The sequence below is a fragment of the Uloborus diversus genome, chromosome 1 (assembly GCF_026930045.1).
Source record: "Uloborus diversus isolate 005 chromosome 1, Udiv.v.3.1, whole genome shotgun sequence".
Taxonomy (NCBI): Eukaryota; Metazoa; Arthropoda; class Arachnida; order Araneae; family Uloboridae; genus Uloborus; species Uloborus diversus.
Window position 1 is genome coordinate 58,505,948 of NC_072731.1, and position 23,185 is coordinate 58,529,132.

Sequence of the window (23,185 nt, forward strand, 5' to 3'; positions counted from 1 at the left end):
TTCTCTTTTTTTTATTTTTAAATTGACTTTAGTACAAAATATCCAGCTGCTCCACAAAATTTCAAAATGCTTCTTAAAACCACTACAGATGCTCCTCAAATTGTTTTTCCAAGGTTGGCTCAGATATATACAGAACCCTCATTGCTTGATTGAACATAGAAAAGATGCAAAGAAATAAATCTGCTGCTGCCGGTGTTAAGATTATCTGGACTTTCCCAAAAACCATTTCCGCTTCAATGGAGTAATGAATGCATTCAAACTAAACATAAAGATTTTTTTCAATGTATTATAAACATCAACAACAAGCCATAATTTAACGAAGTGATGTGATGCCAAAAAAGAATTCATTAATCAACTGAGAAACCTTTGTTAGAAATTATCATATATGTAAGTCTGTATTGTAGTATATTCAAAAATGTATGTTATATATTGAAAAAAAAAAGATCAATGTTTTGAAACATCAATGTTTGAAAACATCGATGTTTTTTAGTTGATGTGTCATTATGATCGATGTTTTGTTATGGATGTCGCACCTCTAATGCAAGGGATAGGATAAAATATCAATAAGTGAGTTGCAGTCCAGAGCCAAAAGTTTTGTGACACGTTTCAAGCTCTGTATGAATCCTTAAATGTATTAGACGAAATAATGTATTCATATTTATTTTGAATTTCGGTCATAATATTTTCATTAGCATTAAAGTTATGGTGTATTGTGTGTGTCTAAATTATTTCTTGTCACCCTGTAAATTACAATAACAAGAACGGAACTAGAAATGTGCCAAATATTTGTTCTTTATTTTGATTAAGTGAACAATGCCTACATTAGTCATTCAGTGAATTATAATTACCTAATAAACGATATTGGTACATAAAATTTACTGCCAGCTCAGTCATTCCATCCGAGGACTGCAGTCCTCGGGTGGAATGACTGAACTGGCAGTGTATTTTACGTATTTCTGCCTTTACTGCAAAATCAACATTGGTAGTCTGATAATTTCAGCTCTACTGTACTACTTGTAAGGAAATTCATTGAAAAACAAACTTAGTTACAAGTCACTATTTTTCTTTTAAATGTGAGAAAAAGTTGTTCTCCCTTCAATTTTAGTATTGGTAGCTGCCCTTTAAAACTGAAGGGGTAGCCCAATTTATACATTATTCTCAACCAACTGCTTGTGTTCATACAACATAAGCAGTTTTAAATATGAATATTATCTAAAGTATGTGTTATAAGTTTAAATGAAATCATATAGATGTATTTGTTTTCTTCTATTTTTCAGGGAAAATATGTACAACATATGGGGCATATGGTTGAAAAGAAAATACATTTATCTCCAGAGGAATCAGTCTTTTTGCTTCAAAATGTGAGTCTTAAATCCTTGGAGAGGGATGCTATAAATTTTTCTTTTTAGCTATGTAACTTCCAATGTATTATATGTACAGATATCATTGATGCATGAATTTAGGGGGTCACACTACTGCACCTGAAATTGTCAAACAGAGAAAGATGCTGTAAAAGTTGTTCTGGAATTTCTGCACCAAATCAAAATATTATACTTTTTCGAACTAGATTCTGATGTTTTGAAATATAACTGCCAACATATTGTGCCTGGTATAACTGTCAACTTTGACTCATTAGGCATAAGACTTACGCAATATGACCATTGGTACTTTTATGCAGCAGGCTTATTTTTATGCATTTCAAAATCTTTTTTTTTTTTTTTTTTTGTAACACTTAATTGTTTTTTTCCACTATGCAGCTCTATCGCTTGATCATTAATAACTTCGTTGTGGCAATTATATTCAACTCTCATATAGTACTTTCTGTTGAGCTCTAACACTTGCATTATTTTGCTAGGGCTATTCAAAAATTTCAATACATTTGCTTCAGAGTTGGTTCAAGCACACCAAAAACTTTGCTTAACGCTTTATTTACTGACGGTACTTTAAAGTACCATCAGATCCAAAACTCAGTAAAATGCATTATGAGGTTGGAATGCCACCAATACTTTTACATACCAAATCTACGTACTTTCTTTTGTGTACATTAGATGACACTAGGGTTTCATTAAGTTTTGTTTGTTCTATGGGGAAGCATCTTTTAGCGTCTTGTATCTATTTAGAAATGCCATTGTATGAGCTCATCACCTGTGTTTGAATTTATTTCTATTATTGTTTCCAATTCCGGGGAATCCCGCATGATATTTAGCAGGATTTACAGCAAAGTCCTGCAAAGATTTCCATGCAAATGGTTCCCAATTTTTGCTCCCCATAAAACAAATATTTTTACAAGTATTATCTGTAGTTTTCATCACCTTCCTGAAAATCTGCTAGAGCAAGAAAAACTTAATGTCTCATATGATAAACGGTAGATTCACCATTCAAGAAAACAATAGAACGGAATATATTTTTCAGAGAATGAATTGGGAGGTATTCTCATTCAAGGTTTCAGTGTTCATATATTCACAGTGTGGCAACAGATCAGGGAATTCAGGTAAAAGTCAGGGAACTTCATTCGTCAGGGCCGGATTTAGAGGAGGGCAGGTGGGGCTACTGCCCCTGGGCCTCCACAACAAAGAGGCCCCCATAATATGATTTTTACAAAATATCCTCTAACTTTCACGCTTCAAAAAAATCGAAAATATTGGATAGATACATATATATATCAAAATATTCGGATATATATATGAAAGTATCAGATATTTTTGAAAATATGATGATCTTTTCAAACCCTGATTAGGAACCTCCACTCCTTTGTTGCCCCGAGGCCTCCACACTTCCAAATCCGGCCCTGTCAGGGAAAAATGAGGAAATTTTGAAAAAATAACAAAATTCAGAGAAAATTGATTAAATGAAGAAAAAAATCTTTTTTTTTTTTTGGTTTGCAAAATTAAAAACCAGAATTCCCTATGCATCCCCCCCCCCCAGCCCATTATGGTGCGATTAAACCCTGTCTCATATTTGTGCACTTTTTTCCTCAACATCAAATTTGGAATTTTAACTTATTAACCACATCATGAACTCTCTGAGATTGCATCTGTGACTGTAAAGTTGTTTATTTTACGTAGGTTGAAACACAATACATGCTACGTAAAATAACTCTGCATGCAAAGTGGACAAACATGGGTGAGGAAGTCGCCATTAATGCCTGAGCTCCCTTGCCTTTACTCATTGTCTTGAAGTAATTAGCGTACTATAATCATGATTTCATGAAGAAATCTTTGTTTTATAAATTAATAACTATTAAAAGCTTAAAAGTTATTACTTCTTCATGTTTTTAATTTAATTGCTAAAATTGAATGAAAATCAAAATCAACTTTGTTTTTTGCCATTGTATTATTCACTGTGGCCTCAGATTATGTGAAGGGTTTTTTTCAAACTTTAAAAATTTTTCATTTTAAAACCAAGTTATAAAAATAAATATTTTGAAATTAATGAATTGTTTTTTGCATTTCAGTGTTTGTTACAAAAAAAAACCCCAAGATTTTTTTTTCTATAAATAATGAAATCATTTGAAATTGAATTACTTTGTGTACATAAGTAAATATTTTTATTATTTTTTAATACAGTCGGATCCCGCTACAACGCGATCCGACTTGCGCGAAATGGCTATAACGCGAGTTTTTCATGAGTAATGAATTTTTTATTGCTGACGCAAATTGCTCGCTTGCAGCATGAAATTTTTTGGAAAGGAGCGGCGGAGCTTTAGAATGGGCTTCGTTAACACTAAATATTGGTTTCGTGAATGGACTTTCATTAATTTAGCATCACTGAAAGCGGAAGTTCACACCCTATATTAGTCTAAACAACGCTGTGCTTTTGTTTATACAAATAACCGCTTTGATTCTTAACAGTTTTTTTTCCTTCTAATTATGAACGTTGATAAAACAGAATGGCTCCCAAACGAGCACTTTAATCTTAACTTAACACTGAAGCTCGCAGAGTAGTGTCTGAGCAAAATACAAACATCATGAAAATGGAAGCGAGGCCAGAAATAGGGGTGTTCCCACACTGCTTGAACCATCATCTTCATAATTTTAAAAATTATAATTAAAATTACGATATCTACTATTTAGTGCTATTATAACGCATTAATGTACTTAATGTAAGTATCCTACTGTTTAAGTACATGTATCTTATTGATCATAGATTTTGTGCTTTATAACAGTAATCATGTTAATTAGTAACGATTTTTCTAAAATACAGGAAAAAATCAGTTCTTTATAAAAGATACGGTAATATATAGTTAAAAAATGGTTTGAAACAATTTGAGGGGTGTTAACACATGTCTGAAATAATTGGGTATGTTTATAAAAATTTTCTAAACATACGTTGTTCCACAACGCGAAATTCCGACTTACGCGAGGGGTCTTGGAACGCATCCCTCGCGTAAGTCGGGATCCGACTGTATTTAAAATGCTGTACTCAATTAATTAAAACCTAAGTTCTTGGTTAATAATAACTTAATATGACTAGTTGTTTAAAGGTTTCAATTTTGTTTTACATAAATATGTCTATTACTTACCTAAGTAAAACTACATGACATCTATACTTTCGCTATCACTTGTTATTCTTGCAGCAATAATTTTCCTGCTAGAAAATTTAGTTCAAAACTATTTTCATATAAACTTTTTTACTTTTATCATGATTAAATATGTCTTTAATAGTGGTTTTAATTATTTCTTAGAATTCTTATGCTAACTGGTTATTGGAAGTAAATAGTATTTGTTTTAGATTTCCTATACTATTTCCTTGTAGATAGTTTAATATGCTATTTTTGCAAAAAAAGAAAAGGAGCATCTTTTCGAAATATATTTTTAATTAACAGTTTAAAACATTTTAAACACTGCATTTTAATTTAATATGCAATGGTTTTAAAGTAGGGCAAAGGAAGGGTACAGATGTGATATAGCCCCCCCCCCCCACCTCCATTTGTCAACATCCGATTTTTCGCGCAAAATTGAAATATTTTTCTCACCAATGAGGAGATATTTTTTAAGCATGGCATCCCTGGCAAAACTAACCTGTGTTTGGCAACCCAAAGGCAATCTTAGATCTGTTCAAACTTGTTTACTTGTTGTTGGTTTCATGCAGGAGAGATTCTTGTTTTTTCGTGCAATATATCTTACAGGAAAACTGATTTTGTGTTAGTTTAAATTCAGTAGTTGTGTTTTGATGAATAACGTTAATTAAAAGTGAACTCCAACTTGGTGTGTATCTGTAAGGTGCCATTGCCAATGTTTTGTTTCAGACTGAGTGTGAATTTATACCATAACAAGAAGTTCTGTCTAGAACTAAGCGAGCCTACTTTTCCGTATACCAATATCGACTTTCTAGTATCTGATCAGTATTCTCAAAATTAGCTGAAATCGTAAATTATTTCAAACATATTTTTTTAATATTTTAAGTTGATTTCGAGAAATAAAAGTATGCCTCGCTCATCTAAAGAATTAGATACGTAAAAAAAAATAAATAAAAGAACAAATAAAATAGCAGCACCTTTTAAACAAAGCAGCAAAATACATTTTTTCCACCAAAAAAAATCTTTAACCGTTTTCAAAAAGGAAAAAAAAGAACTAAAATCAAAAGCTCATTAAAATAATCATATCAAAAAAATATCGTTTGTTTTTTACCAAAAAACAAACAAAAACAAATTTTTTATCATTTGTTTGTTGCCAAAAAAAAAAGTTAAGAATGAATTAATGTGCTTTCAAAAATAAATAAAAACAATAAAATGTCAACTTAAAGCAATAATTTTCATTGTCAAAAAAAAAAAATCGTCTGCGCATATCTTTATGTAGAAACATAAAAGACTCTGAATTTCTTCGCTGAAAAACTGAATACATAAATTAAAACTTTAGCTTAAAAATAAAATCAAAACATATTTAAAACAATTATTTCACAGTAAAAACCATGGCTGTGGAGTCAGAGTCGGAGTCCATCTGATTTTTGGACAAGCGAGTTAGATTCAAGAGCCGAAAGTTTTAAATTCAAAGACTCAGAGTTGGAATCGGTCATTTCCCCAAAAAGTCCGCAAGTCTGCCAATACTTGCAGAGATGGAGTTGGACTTATTATTTGATACAGGAGTCAGAGTCGAATTTCCAAGAGTCAGAGTCGACCATTTTTCCTCCGTGCATAAATTTTTGCCAACACTACTAAGTCAGATTCAAAGTCGGGAAGTAATGGAGTCCGAGTAATTTTCGAGCACAGGAGTCGGAGTCAGGAGCACCAAACTTGTCGGAGTCAGGAGTAGGTCGTCAAGAGCTTTTTCCAACAAAGTTTGTTTGAAGTAAATCCGCCTTTAAGTTCAGAATCTATATTGACTTTCAATTTCCCTGTAGGCACTAATGTGAAGATATTTGAACTGTTCAAAATTGAACAAAAACTTGTTCAAATCAAAAAGCTATTTTCGATACATGTTTTTCATCAAAAGCTTTTCCCTACAAAGTTTGGAGCCACTTCGCCTCTAAGTTCAAGATTTATTTTTGCCTTGAATTTCCCCGTAGGTGCTAATGTTAAGTTTTTTGAACTGTTCAAAATTTAACGAAAAATTGTTCAAATCAAAAAATGAATTATGGGAATGAGATGTCCTCGCCGAGATCTTTCTAACAAAAAAAATTGTTCGAATCAGACTATTCATTCAAAAGTTATTAGGAGGGACAGACAGACCGACAGACATTTTTTCTATCTCAATACCCTACTTTCCAATTTTTAATTTTTCAATATTTTTCTAACTATTTTATTTATTTTTGACTTTTTTTTGTTTTTCGGGATATTTTTAAGATGCATTAAGCCTCCTTCCATGCTTTTTTCTTCTTTCTCTGACTTTTATTGGGAAAGTAGGCTAAAAAAAGAACTTACCTGGTTCTTGCATTAAAGCCCTCAATTATACTGCCGTGTGCAGGTAAACGGCAGTATCTGCAGAAATAAGTTTTCGAGATATTTGAAGAAACGCGTTTTGGGGGTTTCTTGTAGTTTTTAACTCTATTTTTACTGTATGTAAATTAATTTTACAAAAATAGTGTTATTTTATTCTAAAAATTAATTCTTATCGATGCCACGAATTATTTAGATATATTCTATAAACATGCCTCCTTTAGGTACTGAGTTTCTGAAAAATTTGACTGTAGCATTTTATAAAAATATGAAGGTGTTATTTTATGTAAAATATAATAGGTATTTTGAAAGCATGTCTGGATAGCAAATTAATGTATGGTATTTTATATTGTTTATGTTTGAGTTGTTCTGTGGAGACATTTCTACTTTTCATACATCTAAATTTGAGTAAGTAAGCGTTTTTTTGGCTGAAATAGTTATTGATTTTGGGGATGTTTTCCGCTTTAAACATCTTTTAACATCGCAATTTGAATCGCTTTGCTCTTTTTTACCAGAGTATGAGAAAAGTTTTTGTTCGATGAAATGCATGTTGGAAAATAGCTTTTATTTCTATTGGTACATACAGTGAAGCACCGTTTGTACGTTTCTCTTTTACATGTTTTTATCAATTATACATTTTTAAAATTGGTCCCTGCAGAGTCTAATACACATTAACCTATACGTATTATACGTTTTTTCATTTATATGCTTTTTTCGTACAGTCCCTTCAAAAACGTATAAACGGTGCTTCATTATTTCATTGGTGAGCTCTTATAGTAATTTGTTAATTTTAGCATTTCAAATACTTTCTAGTAATTGTTCTTTGTGTACAAAAACTTTCTAGTTTCTGGTATTTTTGAAGCGTAGATTCACGATGTTTTTTGTTGTGGTTTTATGTTGTTTTTATATATAATGTGTTCTGAAGTGCTTTGATCATGTTTTTTATTTGAATTTTCCCTGTTGGTGCTAAAAAAGCATCGTTAAGAACGTGTGTATGTCATATGTTGTCATACATCGTTTTTGTGGCAACGCTTTCTTGGTGCCAACAGGAAAAGTCGCCAAGGGTGGGGTATATGACATTAGTTCCAAAGGAAGAAACCATTATCATTAGTAACGTAAATCAGGGAAATTGGGTGAACTTATCAGGGAAGAGTCAAGGAACTTTTTTTCACAGTTCCTGTTGCCCGCCTGGTTCAGCAATTGTAAAAATGTTTTTAAATTATAATCCTTTTCAAAAACCATCACTAAATATTGAAACTTAGAAGATTAGGCTTTAAAAGAAATTAAGAAAGTGTATTACATAGCGCAAAATCTGCTGGAGCAGCCTGAATGCAATGTTGGAACGCTTCTGTAAACTTAAGGAATGCGCTTGAAACCTTTAACCTACTAAAAGTGCACAATATTTTTTTCTGAAGAAGAAAGCAACGAAAAACCTGACATTTTTTATTTATGCTCTCTAACCTGTAGAAAAGTGCCTGTCAATGTCTTTGTCACTGTGAAGCTGATAATATAAATGTGGGTGGTACCTTGAAAATTATGTTAGATGAATTAGCTGAGGAGCAGTCTTTAATGTTCGGCATGACTCTAAAAGAGGTCACAGAAACTTGGATGAAACTCTAGGTGACTCACGTGATAGTGCAGTACGTTAAGCTGCTCAAGTTTTTGATTGTCTCTTTAAAATGGGGAGGGATGAAGAGCCTGAAATGTGACTTCTTTTTTTGTTAACATACTTCACCTCAGTGAAGTGTGACACTTCTTAATAAAGTAGGATCAAATATATTTTTTTTCAAAAATGTGACAGCATTTGTGGAAAGCCCCTTTTAGTTTTCTTTTCCTTTTTTTCAAGTTCTTAAAATGTCAAAACTTGACCTCTTTTGTTGCTTCTGTTACTAACTGAATTTGATAGACTTATTGGAGCTGCCATAAATGCATTAACAGTGACTCATTTAATTTTCGAAGAAGTATTTGCTTACTTAAAATAATTTTTGTATTTAAATAGATGCGTGAACTAGCATAGAAAATAATGTTAATGATGCAATCAATTTCGAGTACATTTATTTCTGCAAATACGTATGTTTATCACATTTTTGTTTCCTGTACAAGAAGTTTTCTGGTAGTTAAAAGTTCTATATTTCTCTTTCTCTCTCACTGATTTGACATAATAGTTCGTTCATCTTTAAGAAATCATCTTTGTTTTTAATTCTGTTTCCAATTACTGAATGTGGTGATTGGCTGAAAGATATTTTAAATTTTACTTTTTAAAAAGTCTAACATTTACTGAATTTCTTTTGTAGAGATCTATTGAAATCCTTCATAAAAAGGCATCTGTGAGTTTGGAAGAAGCATATGCTGTGATACTCAAAAAAAGTCTAAGCTTTGAGAAATATCAGGTGTATTCTCATTTGGCACAATTAGGTTTCATTGTTGTTCAACATCAACCTAAGTAAGAATTCAAAATTTTAGTTTAAAGTTTTATATCCTTTGATTCGTTGTGATGTGCCAACTTTGTTTGACATTTTATTATTAAGGGCTATTGTATTTTTTGTTGTACTGTAAAAATTGAATGAGTTTGTATATGTTGGGGAAACATTTTTTGCTATAAAATAATTTGTTTACATTTACAACACCTACAGGGGTAAAAAATCTGCACCAAACTGTGCAAATTTTCAATTTCTGATACAAAAAGGCCATATTCATGATTTTTGCACTTAACCGCTAAAAATGTGATTTTATTATCCAAAAACATTTACTTCAAGAAAAAAAAGTTGCATTAATTTTTTGTCATTGAAAGCTAAAACGAGCAAATAAAGTAAAAGAAGGGATAAGTAAATCTTAATATTTGCCGAAAATTGTGTGCTGTGCTTTAAGTTTCAATCCTTTTACATCCTGTAAATTTTTCAATAATTTTGAAATATGAACCTATGTTACTTAAACTTGCTTATTTTATTTCTTATTTTTATAATCATGGGCTTTAAATAAAATTAAGATGTAGGTATAATTTAATAATATATGTGCCAAAAAAGTGTCTTAAGAGTTCATAAAAATATTAACATTTATTTATTTTTTTAACTGCATTTTGCAGTATAATCTCTGCCACAAATACATGCATCTATTTCCTTTAAAATATTTTTTTTAATAGTTTTTTTTAGCACATTATCTACTGGGTGCCATGCATACCTGCATCTATTTTTTTTTAATTATAAAACTAAGAACAGTTTATTTAACACTATCCCATACTACTGATGTTTATTTAGAAAAGTTCCTCTGGTACCCCAAAGCAGAATACTACTAAATTTGTGACGTACATCGCAGAACAGATTCCTGAGCTGCAGAGCAATGCTGTTTAAATGAGAGAGGAAAACTCAGGCAAATTTTCTGTAGAAATTCTATACAAATCTGTTTAATTTCTGTATAAACTGCAGATTTCTGTAGAATTTCTGCAAAACTGCAGATTTTCTACAAAAATCTTTCAACTAAAGTTATAATTCTGCAGATTTATTCAAATTAGAAGAAAATCTGAGATTCTCGCAGATTACGCTTGTTCGGAGGAAAGCTTGTGCAAAATGCCGGAATTTTTATGCGTCATTTGCAGAAACGTTAGATATTCTTTGAACTTAAAGAAATCTGCTAAATTTGTGCAACATTAAGATATTTGCGTAAATTCTACAGATTTTTGCAGAAAATAATCTTTGACTGCCTGCACCTGCTTTATGCCCTTAATCGCCATACGGGATCAGATTATTTCGGCTTTTATCGGAATTGTAGATTTTTGTGTTTGTTGTAAGTTTTCCTCCTTGTTTCACTTTTTCAGACCTCAGAACGATCCTGTACTTCTTATAAATCTGAAAAGATTCTGATTTTTCTTGCATATTTGGTTCTCTTTTCCCTATTTTCCCCCAATTGATCTTCAACAACCACAATTTCTGCCATAAAGGAATGCTTCAGAAACGTGCCAACATTGAAATGCTTGTCTCGCTGAAAATTGTGTGTCTTGTTTGATATTTTATCCCTTCGCATCTTGAATGTATTTCAATTATTTAAAAAGCTTTGAGGTATTTTATTATATGCTGCCGTAACTGGACTCATTTTATATATTATTTTAGTAATTCTTTTATTTTTTATTTTTTCATTATTTTAATTGCTCATTCATAATATGTAAAATTAACCAAAAAAAAAACATAGTTTGACACCCAGACTAGGATTTTAATACAAATTTACATGTTTGCTTTTTCTATGCATTTTGAGAATCTTACCCGGTTTAGGTTTTGCAGCCTGTTCAAGTTTTGAAGATTTAATAGTTTTCATGATTAACTAATTTTATTACATTTATACATGTACTTTGCTAGAAGTACCTGCAGAAAAATTCTGGGCAAATGATTTTTCATTGTAGAACATCACAAAGTATTCTGCTTTAGGGCTCTGATACTGGGTGAAGTTCGTACTAATCAGAAGTAACATATCGACATTAAGAAAGTTAAATAAAAAGCAAATATGTGGTCACGGCAGGTAATATGTAAATCAACATACAAGCATACAAAACAACAATATAGAGTCCACATCCTTTTTTTTTCAATCAATGAAATGTTACTCCTGAAAATGAGCTGATTCATAAAGTTAAACGTATTCTCAATCTATTGCCTGAAAAGAATCAGTGAGCTCTTTTTACATAAATGGAGATGAATAAAATAATTTCTTCAATAGTTGTTAATTAAAATATTGGAACTCTTTTAGCTTGTATTTTGAGTATTTTTAAAATCTTCTAAGGGCTTAGTACCGAAAAGGTCTTTAAAGTTTAAAGTCTATGTATTTGTTAATTTCTTTTAAGATTTAATTTGTCAGTGCTGGAAATGAAAGAACCTTTCAATTCCAGCTTTAAAAGTAAAATTTCAGATATTGATGCAAGATGAGAAAATTTAAGCAAAGTCTATATTTTTGTGTATGTGTGAATAACTTATCAATGTGGTTTCTAAATTATATTCATGACATGTTGAGGCATAAAAACTTTTACTTCTTCTAAATAAATCTTTAATTCATGTAATTTTTAAAACTTTATTTTATTGTTTCAAATCTTTCTGTTAAAAAGATGTTTTTGGCACTGAAAAACTTTACTTTTCAAGTTTAAACAACTAATCACTTCCCAAAAAGTTTTTTTTTTTTTTTTTTTTGAACCAAAGTGAAAAAGAATTTTGCATTTTTATACTAGCATCCTCCCCCCCCCCCCTCTGTTTTTGTAATAATTAGAATCCGTTTATAAAAATGTTATTAAAGGGGGGGGGGGGTCTCTCTAGTTTTGAATGCAATAAATATACTAAAGACATTTTTAAATTTCAGTATGCCGTAGTTGTTGTCTGTGTCATGTAATGCTATAAATAAAAATATGATAAATATTTAAATGCTATTGAACAACTAAATTAAGATTCTAATAGGTATATATTATGATTAATTGTGCATTTACCAAAAGTAGTTTTTGCACATTTTTTTTTAAATGAAAGATTCTGTTACAAAACAGTGAATTCATCTGATACAAAACTGATCATTCTGATACATAAACAGTGTTTTCACTGATACAAAACCAGTGTTTTCACTGATACAAAACTGTTCGTTCTGATAACAAAATTGGCATTTTTGCTTATACAAATCTGTTACTGAAATGAATATTTCGATTTTCCACCCCTGGTACCTACTAAAATTTTATATTGAACATAATTTTGGTAAATTTGCACTGTATTATTTTACTATCAGGATCTCATAAAAAATAGGTTACCCGGCTTAGATATTCTAATTCTAATATTTGTGTTAGCATGTGCAACTGTTACTGTGTTGATTTTCCCAAGGGACTCCCATTGGGTAAATCACTGAATGACATGCACAGGGGACCCTCTAGGGCATCGGCAAGATTACTGTGCAGAAAAAATTACTGAAAATAAGTCACCAAAAATAAAAAAATAAAAACTTTTTTTTTCTGCATTGAGCTTGAGTGCTCAACCTTTTTAAGTGAGAAATCACTCACGCACCGGGTTAGTGCTGTACAGCTGGTGCCAAGGTTGTCCGATTTTTTCACCCCAGATAAAATCTTTTCAATATCAATTTATCCATTTTGTCCACTTGTTTCAAGCATTTTGAAAGTTTAAAATTAAAATGCAGAACTTGAGAAATCTACATATAGAAATCTCGTGTCACGATGTATGTTCCAGATAAACTGCTAAACCAATTTTAATCAAATTTTAAAACTATCTGTAATTTGGTCCAACTTAAAAGATAGGATTGTTTTTATCATTTGAAGGATACAGGGGAAAAACCCGTCAGTCAGCTTTTACAAAGAAACGAAATAATGATGCAGTGTAGTGGTTGCTGAAGTACACTTTTCGAATACTCTATCATCTTTTGACAAAACTCCATAAGTCAGCTGAAATATTTGTTCAAAAATAGATGGTACTGGGGGGACAATCCCATTAGTCGAGCATTTAAATGCGTTTTTCTCAAAATTAGCTTTTCTTGACTGATGGGGTTTTTCCCCTGTACCCTTCATTTGTTATTGCAAATTGAATGTTTATTTTACAATAATAGTGTGCATTGATTGTTTAGTTCCATGAATTCGTAATAGATGGCATTGTAAGTAGATTCATCGATTTTAACTCTCTAAAATTGTAACCAGAGTAAACTAATGTAATAAGGTCACAAAGTTATCAATTCATTTAGTATATTTTTAAAAAAGTCATTGTTTACAAACTCGTTACAGCTGAAATTAATAAAATGTACATTGAAAAAGTGTATGTTGGTTTGTGCTTAATTTCAAAATACTGATACTATCTATCGGACTTTAAAAGTATTGTTCATGTTTGGCAGAAGTAAGTACTTATTAAATTTACTAGGCATAAGTACCGTAAGTAATGTTTTACTATAGTACTTACTAAATTTACTAAATACTTACTCCGACCAAACACGCTGGCAAATCAGCTAAACTATTTTCCACTCTCTTAAAAATATTAGTTTGACTATGTCAAAGTGATGAGCAAAAAATTAATTCAATCTGTTATAACTACTGAGCCACAGCAACTTATGGCTGGGTCAGCTAGTAATAGATAAATACACACCATAAATAAATAAGTAAATGAACATCAGTATTAATTTATAATGCATATAATAGCAGTAATAAAATATTTAAAAGTACAGTGACTTTTAATATTTTCCTTTTCCACATGGAAGTTCCAATGCTAATTATGCATTCACAAAGTTAAAAATAGAGATAAACAGTTACAAATTGTTTTAAAATGTTATGAATGTTGTCAAAATAACAATATGAAAAACCAATCCTCATCTCTACTTTAAAATACCGAGATCTGGTTTACTTATTCTTTTTAAAGTCTCAGCACTCAAAAATTGATATAAACAATTTTATGTGGATCTGCCTCAAGATGGAAATATCAAAATACTTAAATGTGACTGATAGTTCTGAACATATATTTATATCTTTTATTATTATTGATTTATTGTGACATTAAAATTGTAGCAATTGTAACAATGTAGTTATTGATTTGTTGTTTGTAAAATAAAACAATTTCATTGGTATCAATAAAATAATAGATGAAAACATTATTTCCACAGGTTGCATTCCTTACGAAAAGGTAATTTAAGCAAAAGTAAGAAAAGAAAACATAAACGTAATGATACTATAAGTTTAGAGGAAGAACCAAAGGAGAAAAAATCAACTTTATCATCTGTTTTGTGTAAAGATGCTGATATTAGTAACTCATCTGAACCATGTCTTACACAAGAAAATAGTGCAGTATCAAATGATAGTCAAAATGTAAAAAATACTGAAATATTAGTTGAAATTTCTGAATCAAATGAAAGTACTGCTCTTAACATTAGTAATGAACAAAGTACTCTGCTATCTTCAACTGTACAGTTTACATGTGATGAAGAAAAAAATCATTCTAATGTAAATAGTTTTCAAAATAATACTTGTGAATCTATAACTCTGTCTTTGAGTGACAAACCTGAAAATGTTTCAGATACTCTTAATTCCCAAAAATTAAATGATAATGCTCAAAAGGAAATAAGCAGTGAGCCCAACAACTCAATGGACTTGAGAAACTCAGATGAATGTGAGCATGTTAAAGAACCAGAAACTTTGGTTTCTTTTAAAAGCTTTGCTTCTTTCGAATATTCTCAACCAACTTTTGAAAACAAGAATAGCAATGTTACAAATGCAGCTGTTGAAAATACAGTGTCAAATGATTGCACAATATTAACAGCTGCTAACACTGATGTTGGTGAAGAACGATCAGATTTAACATTAAGTGAACACTTTAAGCCATTGGTTTCAAACTCAGGCCGAAGTAATTCAGTGAAATTATCAGATATATCTAGTGACTTAGAAAAAGTAAAGAAAAAATATGTACCCGAGCCAGACAATTATGTAGTCGAAGTAAATGATAAAAGCAGAGATGAACCTTCTAGTGATGAGGATAGTATAGAAGTAGCGAACAATTCTGAAAGTGATAGAGAGTGTGATGTGATGAGTTGTTCCTCTGAAGATGAAAACTTTGTTGATGTGTACGGTGGACTATCGGATACTTTTTCTGTTCGAGAAGAGTTGGGTGATGATGATATCACGTTAGTTGAAGTGAAAAAGAAAGAAACAACTCCTCTTGCAATAATAGATATATTGTCTGATGAGGAGCAAACAGAAAGAATGTCTATTGGTGATAGCAGTGATAATGACGATGAGATTCAGATAGTCAAGGTCTGTGCTGGTTCTTCTAAAAACCCTACGCTTGGCAGAAATTCATACCAAACTGTGAATTCTATTAAGAAAGAGCAGAAATACAATATTAAAGGAAATCATCACAAGTTTATGTCATCTCGCCCAAGAGTTGTATTTCCTGAACTATTTAAAAAAGATGTTGTTTGCCTCTCTCGCCCTCAGCCAAATTTGTTGCCTAATAATGTCAAGCCAGCTAAAGAAGCTTATGTTTTAAACATAAAAAAAAAGCCTAGTCACAGCGAAAAACCAAGCAGCAGAAGGTTATGGAACAGCTATAAGGATCTCCAAGATTATCAACGTGTTAGGCATAGGAATCGAAATGCAGATTCAGGTAATTGGATGTTTCCGAGACAGGAGAATAGACAACATCATGATAGTTGGAATGATGCTGGACATCGGTTCCAAAATAATTTTCATGAATCACAATCACTTCCTGAAATGTTGCCTACTATTCCTGGAAGGGAATTCCCTGGAAGCCATCAACGTAGCAATTTTAATTTAGGACCGTTAAATATGGTGCCAGGCATGACAGGAAATATAATGGTAGACTTGCACAGAGCAGCATATTCTTTTGCGAATAACATGTTATCAAACATGATGAATCAAAGCATGATGAACAATATGCCTCAGTTTCATTCTTTTCAATCTTCAAGATATCGAGGGAATTATTCAAATTTAGAATCTAGCCTTTCAAATACTCAATCATCAACTCTTTCATATGACTCTTATTTAAATAATGTGAAACCTCCTGGTCCAATTGATTACGGCCCCAGTTCTTCACAGCGGAATGAGTTTCAGTCGCCTTTTAACCCACTAGTGAACTCTGTTCCAACTTATCCTATGGGACGAGACAGCCCACAGAACTATAATAGAAATAGAGATTTCCTTCCGAGAAACTTTGCGCATAGAGGAAGACCTTTTCCATGTGTTTATGGAAATGTGTATAACAAAAAATCTTGGACTGATGTGAAAGCCATTGTTGAAAGGCCTAAGGATGTGAATGATCACAACAGCGATGTTGAGGAAGTCCCAATTGACATAAATAAAGTCTTATGGAACTCCGAACTCCATCCATTAGTAAAACCTGGTACTAATCATCTAATAGGTATGTTGAAAAATCTTTTTTTATTTTTAAATGCCTGAAAAGAAAAACCCACTGTCAACATAATAGTATGAAAATAAGAATTATGGCTATCCCAGAGGTTGGAGTTGTCCTAATTTTGTCTAAAAATTTATAAATTTTTTTAAACTGTTGTAAAATTCTTAGTATTTTGAAATTTGTCCTAAATATTATAAAATTTACATACTGTTTTTTTTTATTTAAACTGGGTTTATTTGGTTTCAACACTATTTGCAAGAAAAAATTTTATTTTACAAAAATCATGAAGATTTTATCAATTAATTGGTAAGGAATGTTTAATGTTCATATTTGTACCTAATTTCTTTGTAATTAATTAAATAATTAAGAGAAAAATTTGAAATTCCATTTCCTCGTGCTTAATAACAAAGCTGAAAGTCTGGATCTCTGTGACACGCATAGGGCTTACACCGTTCGGCTGATTTTCATGAAATGGCACAACTTTGCTACAAAATAACTTTGGCACAAAGTTAGTTTGTATCATGGTAGTGTGCAACTCAAAGCGATTTTTCAAAAATTTGATTTTGTTCTTTTTTTTTCCAATTTTAAGAACATTTTACTCAGCAAATTATCATAACGTGGTAGAGTAGATTACAAAATTATTTTTATGTGGAGCTGTAACATGAGCGAGCAAATGAACATAGCCAATTGACAAGAAATTCATCATCCAGTATTTAAATATACAGGCGAACAAAATGAACTTCTGATTTTCTACTACGGGCAAAACTGTGCAGGTACCACTAGTAAAAATACTGTACGTAAACCTTGATATAATAAATCGAGGAAATGATTTAGTGTGATAGTTCAGACATTATTAACTACAAATAACCAAGAATAAATTCTTGCAAATTAATTTCCTCATAATCATAGCTATCTACTATAGAAAAAAAAGTAAAATTAAATCATGCATTCTTGAACATGGAAAGTATTTTGCAGTATCTACAAATGAAATGTCTGATGTACATTATACAACTTTAAAAATCAAAAGATCAGTGCACATTCTGTTTAAAGATTTAAAAAAAAGTTACAAATCATGTAGTTTATTTACCTAATGTGTCAGTGACGACAATTATAGAAACAGTACAAGTAGGTTTTAGTAAAATCATTTTGTTTTCCATTTGAGATGTTTCTTCTGGTTGTATGCATTTAGGAATACAATTTTTTTTTATCAAAGAAGAAAAAAATAATTAAGAGTCCTATTATGAAAATACTCTTTTAACGTATTTTACTAATGAAGACTCATAGAAATTAATGTTTATTGATTCTCTCACCATTCATACATGTGACTTCTTTTATTATATTGGGTTAAAAAAGTTCTTTGAAAGTTGAAAATTTGGCCCTTTTTTTTTAATAAGAGCATTGAGTTACATATATACTTTCTATTTTCATAATTTTATATATATTTTTTTTCTTGCTCTGACTCTATCGACTATCGGGGATGCAAAAAGTGCAAGCATAAGTGCAATTTTATGCCTACGCTAAGTGTTCTTGGACTTCTTTAGGATTTTTTTTTTTTTCTCGTCATTTCAACATTCTGTAGGGTTGCCAACTGCTCCGCAAAAGTAGCAAAACTTTGCGCCTCCATAAAGAAGTTGTTTTGCTCCACATTTCCCGGCCGAATGTTTCAAGCTTATACTTTGTTATTATCATGTCAAAAATGAAAATATGGGAAATTAAAGATGCTTATACTCAAAGATTGAAATAGTGTTTGAAGCTGTTTTATTAATTTAAAAATAATTATTTTTATTCTGATACTTAAAGTGATTATTAAAGCTCTAAAACTACTTTAGGTAAGTGGTTTTAGTTATTTTTATTGATTTTTATACAAAATACCTAACTGCGCCGCAAAGTTTCAAATTGCTCCTCGAAATCACCACAGATGCTCCTCAAATTGTTCCTCCAAGGTTGGCAACCCTGTATTCTAGCGTTAAAATTTATATACACTATGCATTGCTTCAATGGTACATAATCTATTTCCAAAAATCTTAGTAATCAAGCAAATCAGGCATTAAATAAAATTTTGGTTGAAATATGCTTTTTGGACTATTTTGAAATGCAAAAGACTGAAAAATAACTATAATTGAATTAATAAAAAAAGAGCTGCATGGATTTTTTCTCCAATGAATCTCCTTTTCTAGAATGGTTTTAAAAAAGAAACCACTCGGTTTAAACCAAACAACCCTGGTTTAGCGCATGAAGTATTGGAGAAAAGCAGGGGAAAAGCACGAGACACTATTTGAAATTGCTGGGAAATTTAAAAAATTTGAGCTATGCAGTTTTTTGAGGTAGACAGCTTCGACTGTATATCCAAAAAATCTTGATTTGATGCCTTAAAATTTATGATCTGTAAAAAATAATTATCATTTCTTTGATTTTGTTGAATAGAAATGATTCTAGAAGTTGAACAACTGAATGTAAAATGTTTTTTTTTTTTTTTTTTTTTTTTTGCTTTTATATTATGAAAATATTTTTTAAAAAAGTTTAAAAGAAAAAAAAAATGTATTCATAAAATTGTAAGGCATTCTGTGAGTAGAAATTTAAATATAACTGGACTTGAGCTATGAATGCATGAGAACAACCAATCTTTTTTAGTTTTTTCAGTTTCTGTCAAACAAAGTATTTCTCCCTGATTGTTTTCTTTAATAACACTAGGGACCCTGCCCCCTGCTCGCTAACACTCGCCAACCCCCGAAGATTGCTTGACAGTCTTATTTGATTCGCAAAGTTTTAAATCGTCAATTAAAAAGAAACAGATTAAAAATGCATTATGAGCTCCCTTTGGATCAAAAAGCACTCCTTCCTGGGGTTTCAAAATAACTTGTACCAAATTACAGAGCCTTAAGGGCTAAGGGGCTCATGAGCATTGAAAAACTAGTTTTTTACGTTTGAAAAGTCGTTTTTATATTCATGGTCTCTAGTAATGTATTTTGCTCTTTAGCTCTGGACTTAAACTGAGTTAAGCCTAAGTTTTTCCGTTAAAATCGAAACCCATAAAGTTTGAATAAGAAAGAAGTAACATGCGAATCAAAAAGACATGACTATGGCAATGCCAAATAAAACATCAATAATTTTAATGGAGATGAGATTATTCTAAATTGATCTTTAACGACTTGTAACTTTTTTCCATTTGGAGATAGAATCTTAGTTTTTGGACCATAGGTCGAGTTAGATCTGGAGTAAAAAAAAGCTGCTCTTTTCAGTGGCATCAAAAAGGATACTGTAGGGTGATTCCTTCGCTTTTTACTGATAGATTTAATGAAAAAAGTAGTGCCTAAACTTTAGCTAAGCCTGAAACATTTCGAGCTAAAAACGCAAATTACTCCCGCCGTATTTAAGTTAGATATATAATATTAATATGTGCCAGTAATTTTTCACCCCTTTAATAGGCAATAATAAACAATTTACGCAAAATTTGAGCTTAAATTAATTACAAAAAAACTTATTCGAAATTTAAAAAACAACCCCAGGTTCGCACTCCCGGGGCCTCTAAGTAATTTTGTACAAAATTTCAAGGCTGTAGGTGCTATGGGGTTTCCTGGACGCATGTCCGCCGCAGACTTCCTTCCAGAATTTCTTTGAAACCTTACTTTTATTTACTATAAAGAGAATTATTTTAATATAGCTATAGTAATCTGCATTTTCAATTTTATTGTTATAATTTCCCCCTTACAGAGGATGTTTTGAAGTCATTGCAGAAAACAAAACTGGACAGTTTGTTTCATGACACTAATGACAGGTAAAGTAATTTATGTTTTAAAATTTTACTTGATATTTAGTTTAAATTTTATTTCAATCACCCCTGCTACTTTCTATTAGTTAGTGAAAATGTGTCTGAAGTGCCTAAGACCCTCCAGTAGCATCACTACTGGAGGGCAGTCTTCCCCGGGTGACACCCAAAGTAGAGTTTGAAAATTATTAATACAGTTGGCTCTCTGTTTAAGGACTTTCAAAAAACCACAAAAAATCGTCCTTAAGTGGAAAGCGTCCTTAAATAGAATGCTTTTAACACTACAGTGGACCATCTGGGACCGTGAAAAGCCGTTGTTAAATAAAGCATTGTTAAACAGAAAGCCAACAACTGTACTTCAATTCTAAAAATGTTTCAAAAATATGTCTATTTTATTAAGCTATCAAATTTAATTGAAAATGGTCCACAATACTACGGGGAAAAAGCGGTTACATATGTATGTAGAGGAAATTTTGCAAAAAATGCATTCATAATCTATATTTGTATTTTAGTTCTAACTTTTGTTATACCACATAAAAAAAATTGTTTCTGACAACTGTATGAACTTCAAGTTTACATTATACATTAAAAGGGTTTTTGGGGGGAGGGAGGTGGTGACACCACAAATTACGCCCCTGGGTGACATTTGTGCTAGGACAGGGTGGTGACAGACCAGGGAACTATTAATCAAGGAATTTCAAAAAAAAAAAAAATCAAAGTTCAGGGAAAGTTGATTAAATGAAGAACAAAAAAAAATTTTTTTGCTTTGCAAAATTAAGTACCCTAATTCTGTATGTATTTTCCGCCAATCATTTGTTTAAAAAAAAAGCAAAATTAGTGAGGTGCGGTTATACACTGCGGCATATTTTTGCATCTCTTTTTCTTGAAGTCAAAGTATTGAATCTTAACTCATTAAGGTGCCGCTGGAGAGAGCCTCGGAAGTTTCAAAGTCAATGTTAAGTCTACGGGGAAGTTTCCTCCCAATTGCTAATTCGCATTTAAATATTTTGAGACATTTTTTTCTGCATAACATTCTTCACAGCAGTACAAATGACGCGCCTTTTTCAATTTTTCATTTTCCGTTAAAATTTAATATTAAATGGTTATTAAATTTATGAGTTGACAAAGTAAGAGGTGCTTTCTGTTTAAACGCTTCATAAATACTCAAGATCTAACATTTGCTCAAATTGAAAAACTGCGCGTCATTCTTGAAAGTTTGCTTTTCAGATATCTTTCTTCTAATCATACCTAAATTAGGATCAGAGTAATTGGAAGGGAAAAACTGGGTAAATTTTGCAAAAATTCACAAATTTCCGTGTTAACCACGCCTCCCACCGGTGACAATAGAGAAAGTGGAGACAGCTTCTTTATCCCCTGTTGGGGTGGGGCTTGGAGATCGTCTTCAGGCAATCTTCAGGGTAATAAAAATCATGTGTTTAGGGGGAGGGGATGACAGCAATTAAGGGTTGAATGATCGAGAGCATTTATTTCCTTCGGGTCTAAACTTGGAGTAGACTATTTTTTGAGCTTCGCTACGCAACTTTTTCCTTGCTTACATACAGATTTGGAAATACATATCCTAGAAGGGGAAAGCCCCCAAGTAATTCAAATAAATCTGAAACTTTTTTTTGCGAAAATATTACACTATGTAACAATAGGTTTGCATTTTAACTTTGCGTAATTGCCATATTATCAACTATATTTTAATACAAAACAAAAACTTCCTTTCAGAAAAAATGTATCAGAAATGCAAATAAAATAAAACATGTCATAATTTTGTGTCCATTGAAAGTGATTACAATGAACTTTGAAGGAAAGCATCAACAATCTTTTGTGCAAATAAACAGTTGCATTAACTAGTATGAAATACTGTGAAAGCACTTATTCTTACGAGCGTAAATTTTAGCGAAATTGAAAAAATCTACGCGTTTGTAAGCTGAAAATTTTGCGAGTTTTATGTGAACAGAATTATTCTATTAAAAAAATATTTCGCGAGGTTTAAATTATCGTGATTATGGCGCGTTCTGGAAGCCCTGCGAAAATATGTGCTTTTAGAATACTCAAAGTCATCACATAAATACTTTATCCTGAATCACTATTGATTTAATGAACTAATTTTCACGTGCTGAAAATCTAACTTCATGGTTCGAAAAGAGCCTTATGATATTTAAAAAGTTCTATTCGGGAATTAATGCACCACTAAGTGCTTATAGTCATACTTTTTTTCCTTAGTTTGGGTCTCTCACTACCGAAATATGGCTAGGGGGGAGGGGACAGCAATTTGGAAACTGAGGTGCCCCGCGTGGGAGCACAGAGCAATTTGGAATGAGGTGCAATGAGACTTTGAGAAGGCTCATAATCAGTTATATTCTGATACTATATTATAAATATTGAATACAGGTTAATATATAGTTAATGTTACACAAAACATTACAAGACTAAAAGCTAGTCATGACGATAAATTATTTATAAAATAACGTTTGATGCATTACAAATTTTAGAAAAAAATCCAATAAAATATTTGATTATATAAGAAAATGGCAATTATAGAATGTAACAGACAGTCAAATCTTCATTGTCGAGAAATTATTCCATTGCTGGCCATTGCTATTGGCCATACCTTTTCAGTGTTGTTACCAGTAACCAGCTTGAACACGAAAAAAGACATATTGATAG

The 23,185-nt window shown here is 31.4% G+C and overlaps 1 protein-coding gene across 1 annotated transcript in view; it reads left to right on the forward strand.

The window, feature by feature from the left end:
* LOC129234584 (uncharacterized) overlaps positions 1 to 23,185 on the forward strand; it is a 69,060-nt gene that overhangs the window by 25,884 nt on the left and 19,991 nt on the right. Inside the window, exons 4-7 of the mRNA XM_054868607.1 lie at positions 1,278 to 1,361; positions 9,169 to 9,317; positions 14,480 to 16,749; positions 20,455 to 20,518. Of these exons, the coding sequence (XP_054724582.1) occupies positions 1,278 to 1,361; positions 9,169 to 9,317; positions 14,480 to 16,749; positions 20,455 to 20,518 (2,567 nt within the window). The remainder of the gene's footprint in view (positions 1 to 1,277; positions 1,362 to 9,168; positions 9,318 to 14,479; positions 16,750 to 20,454; positions 20,519 to 23,185) is intronic.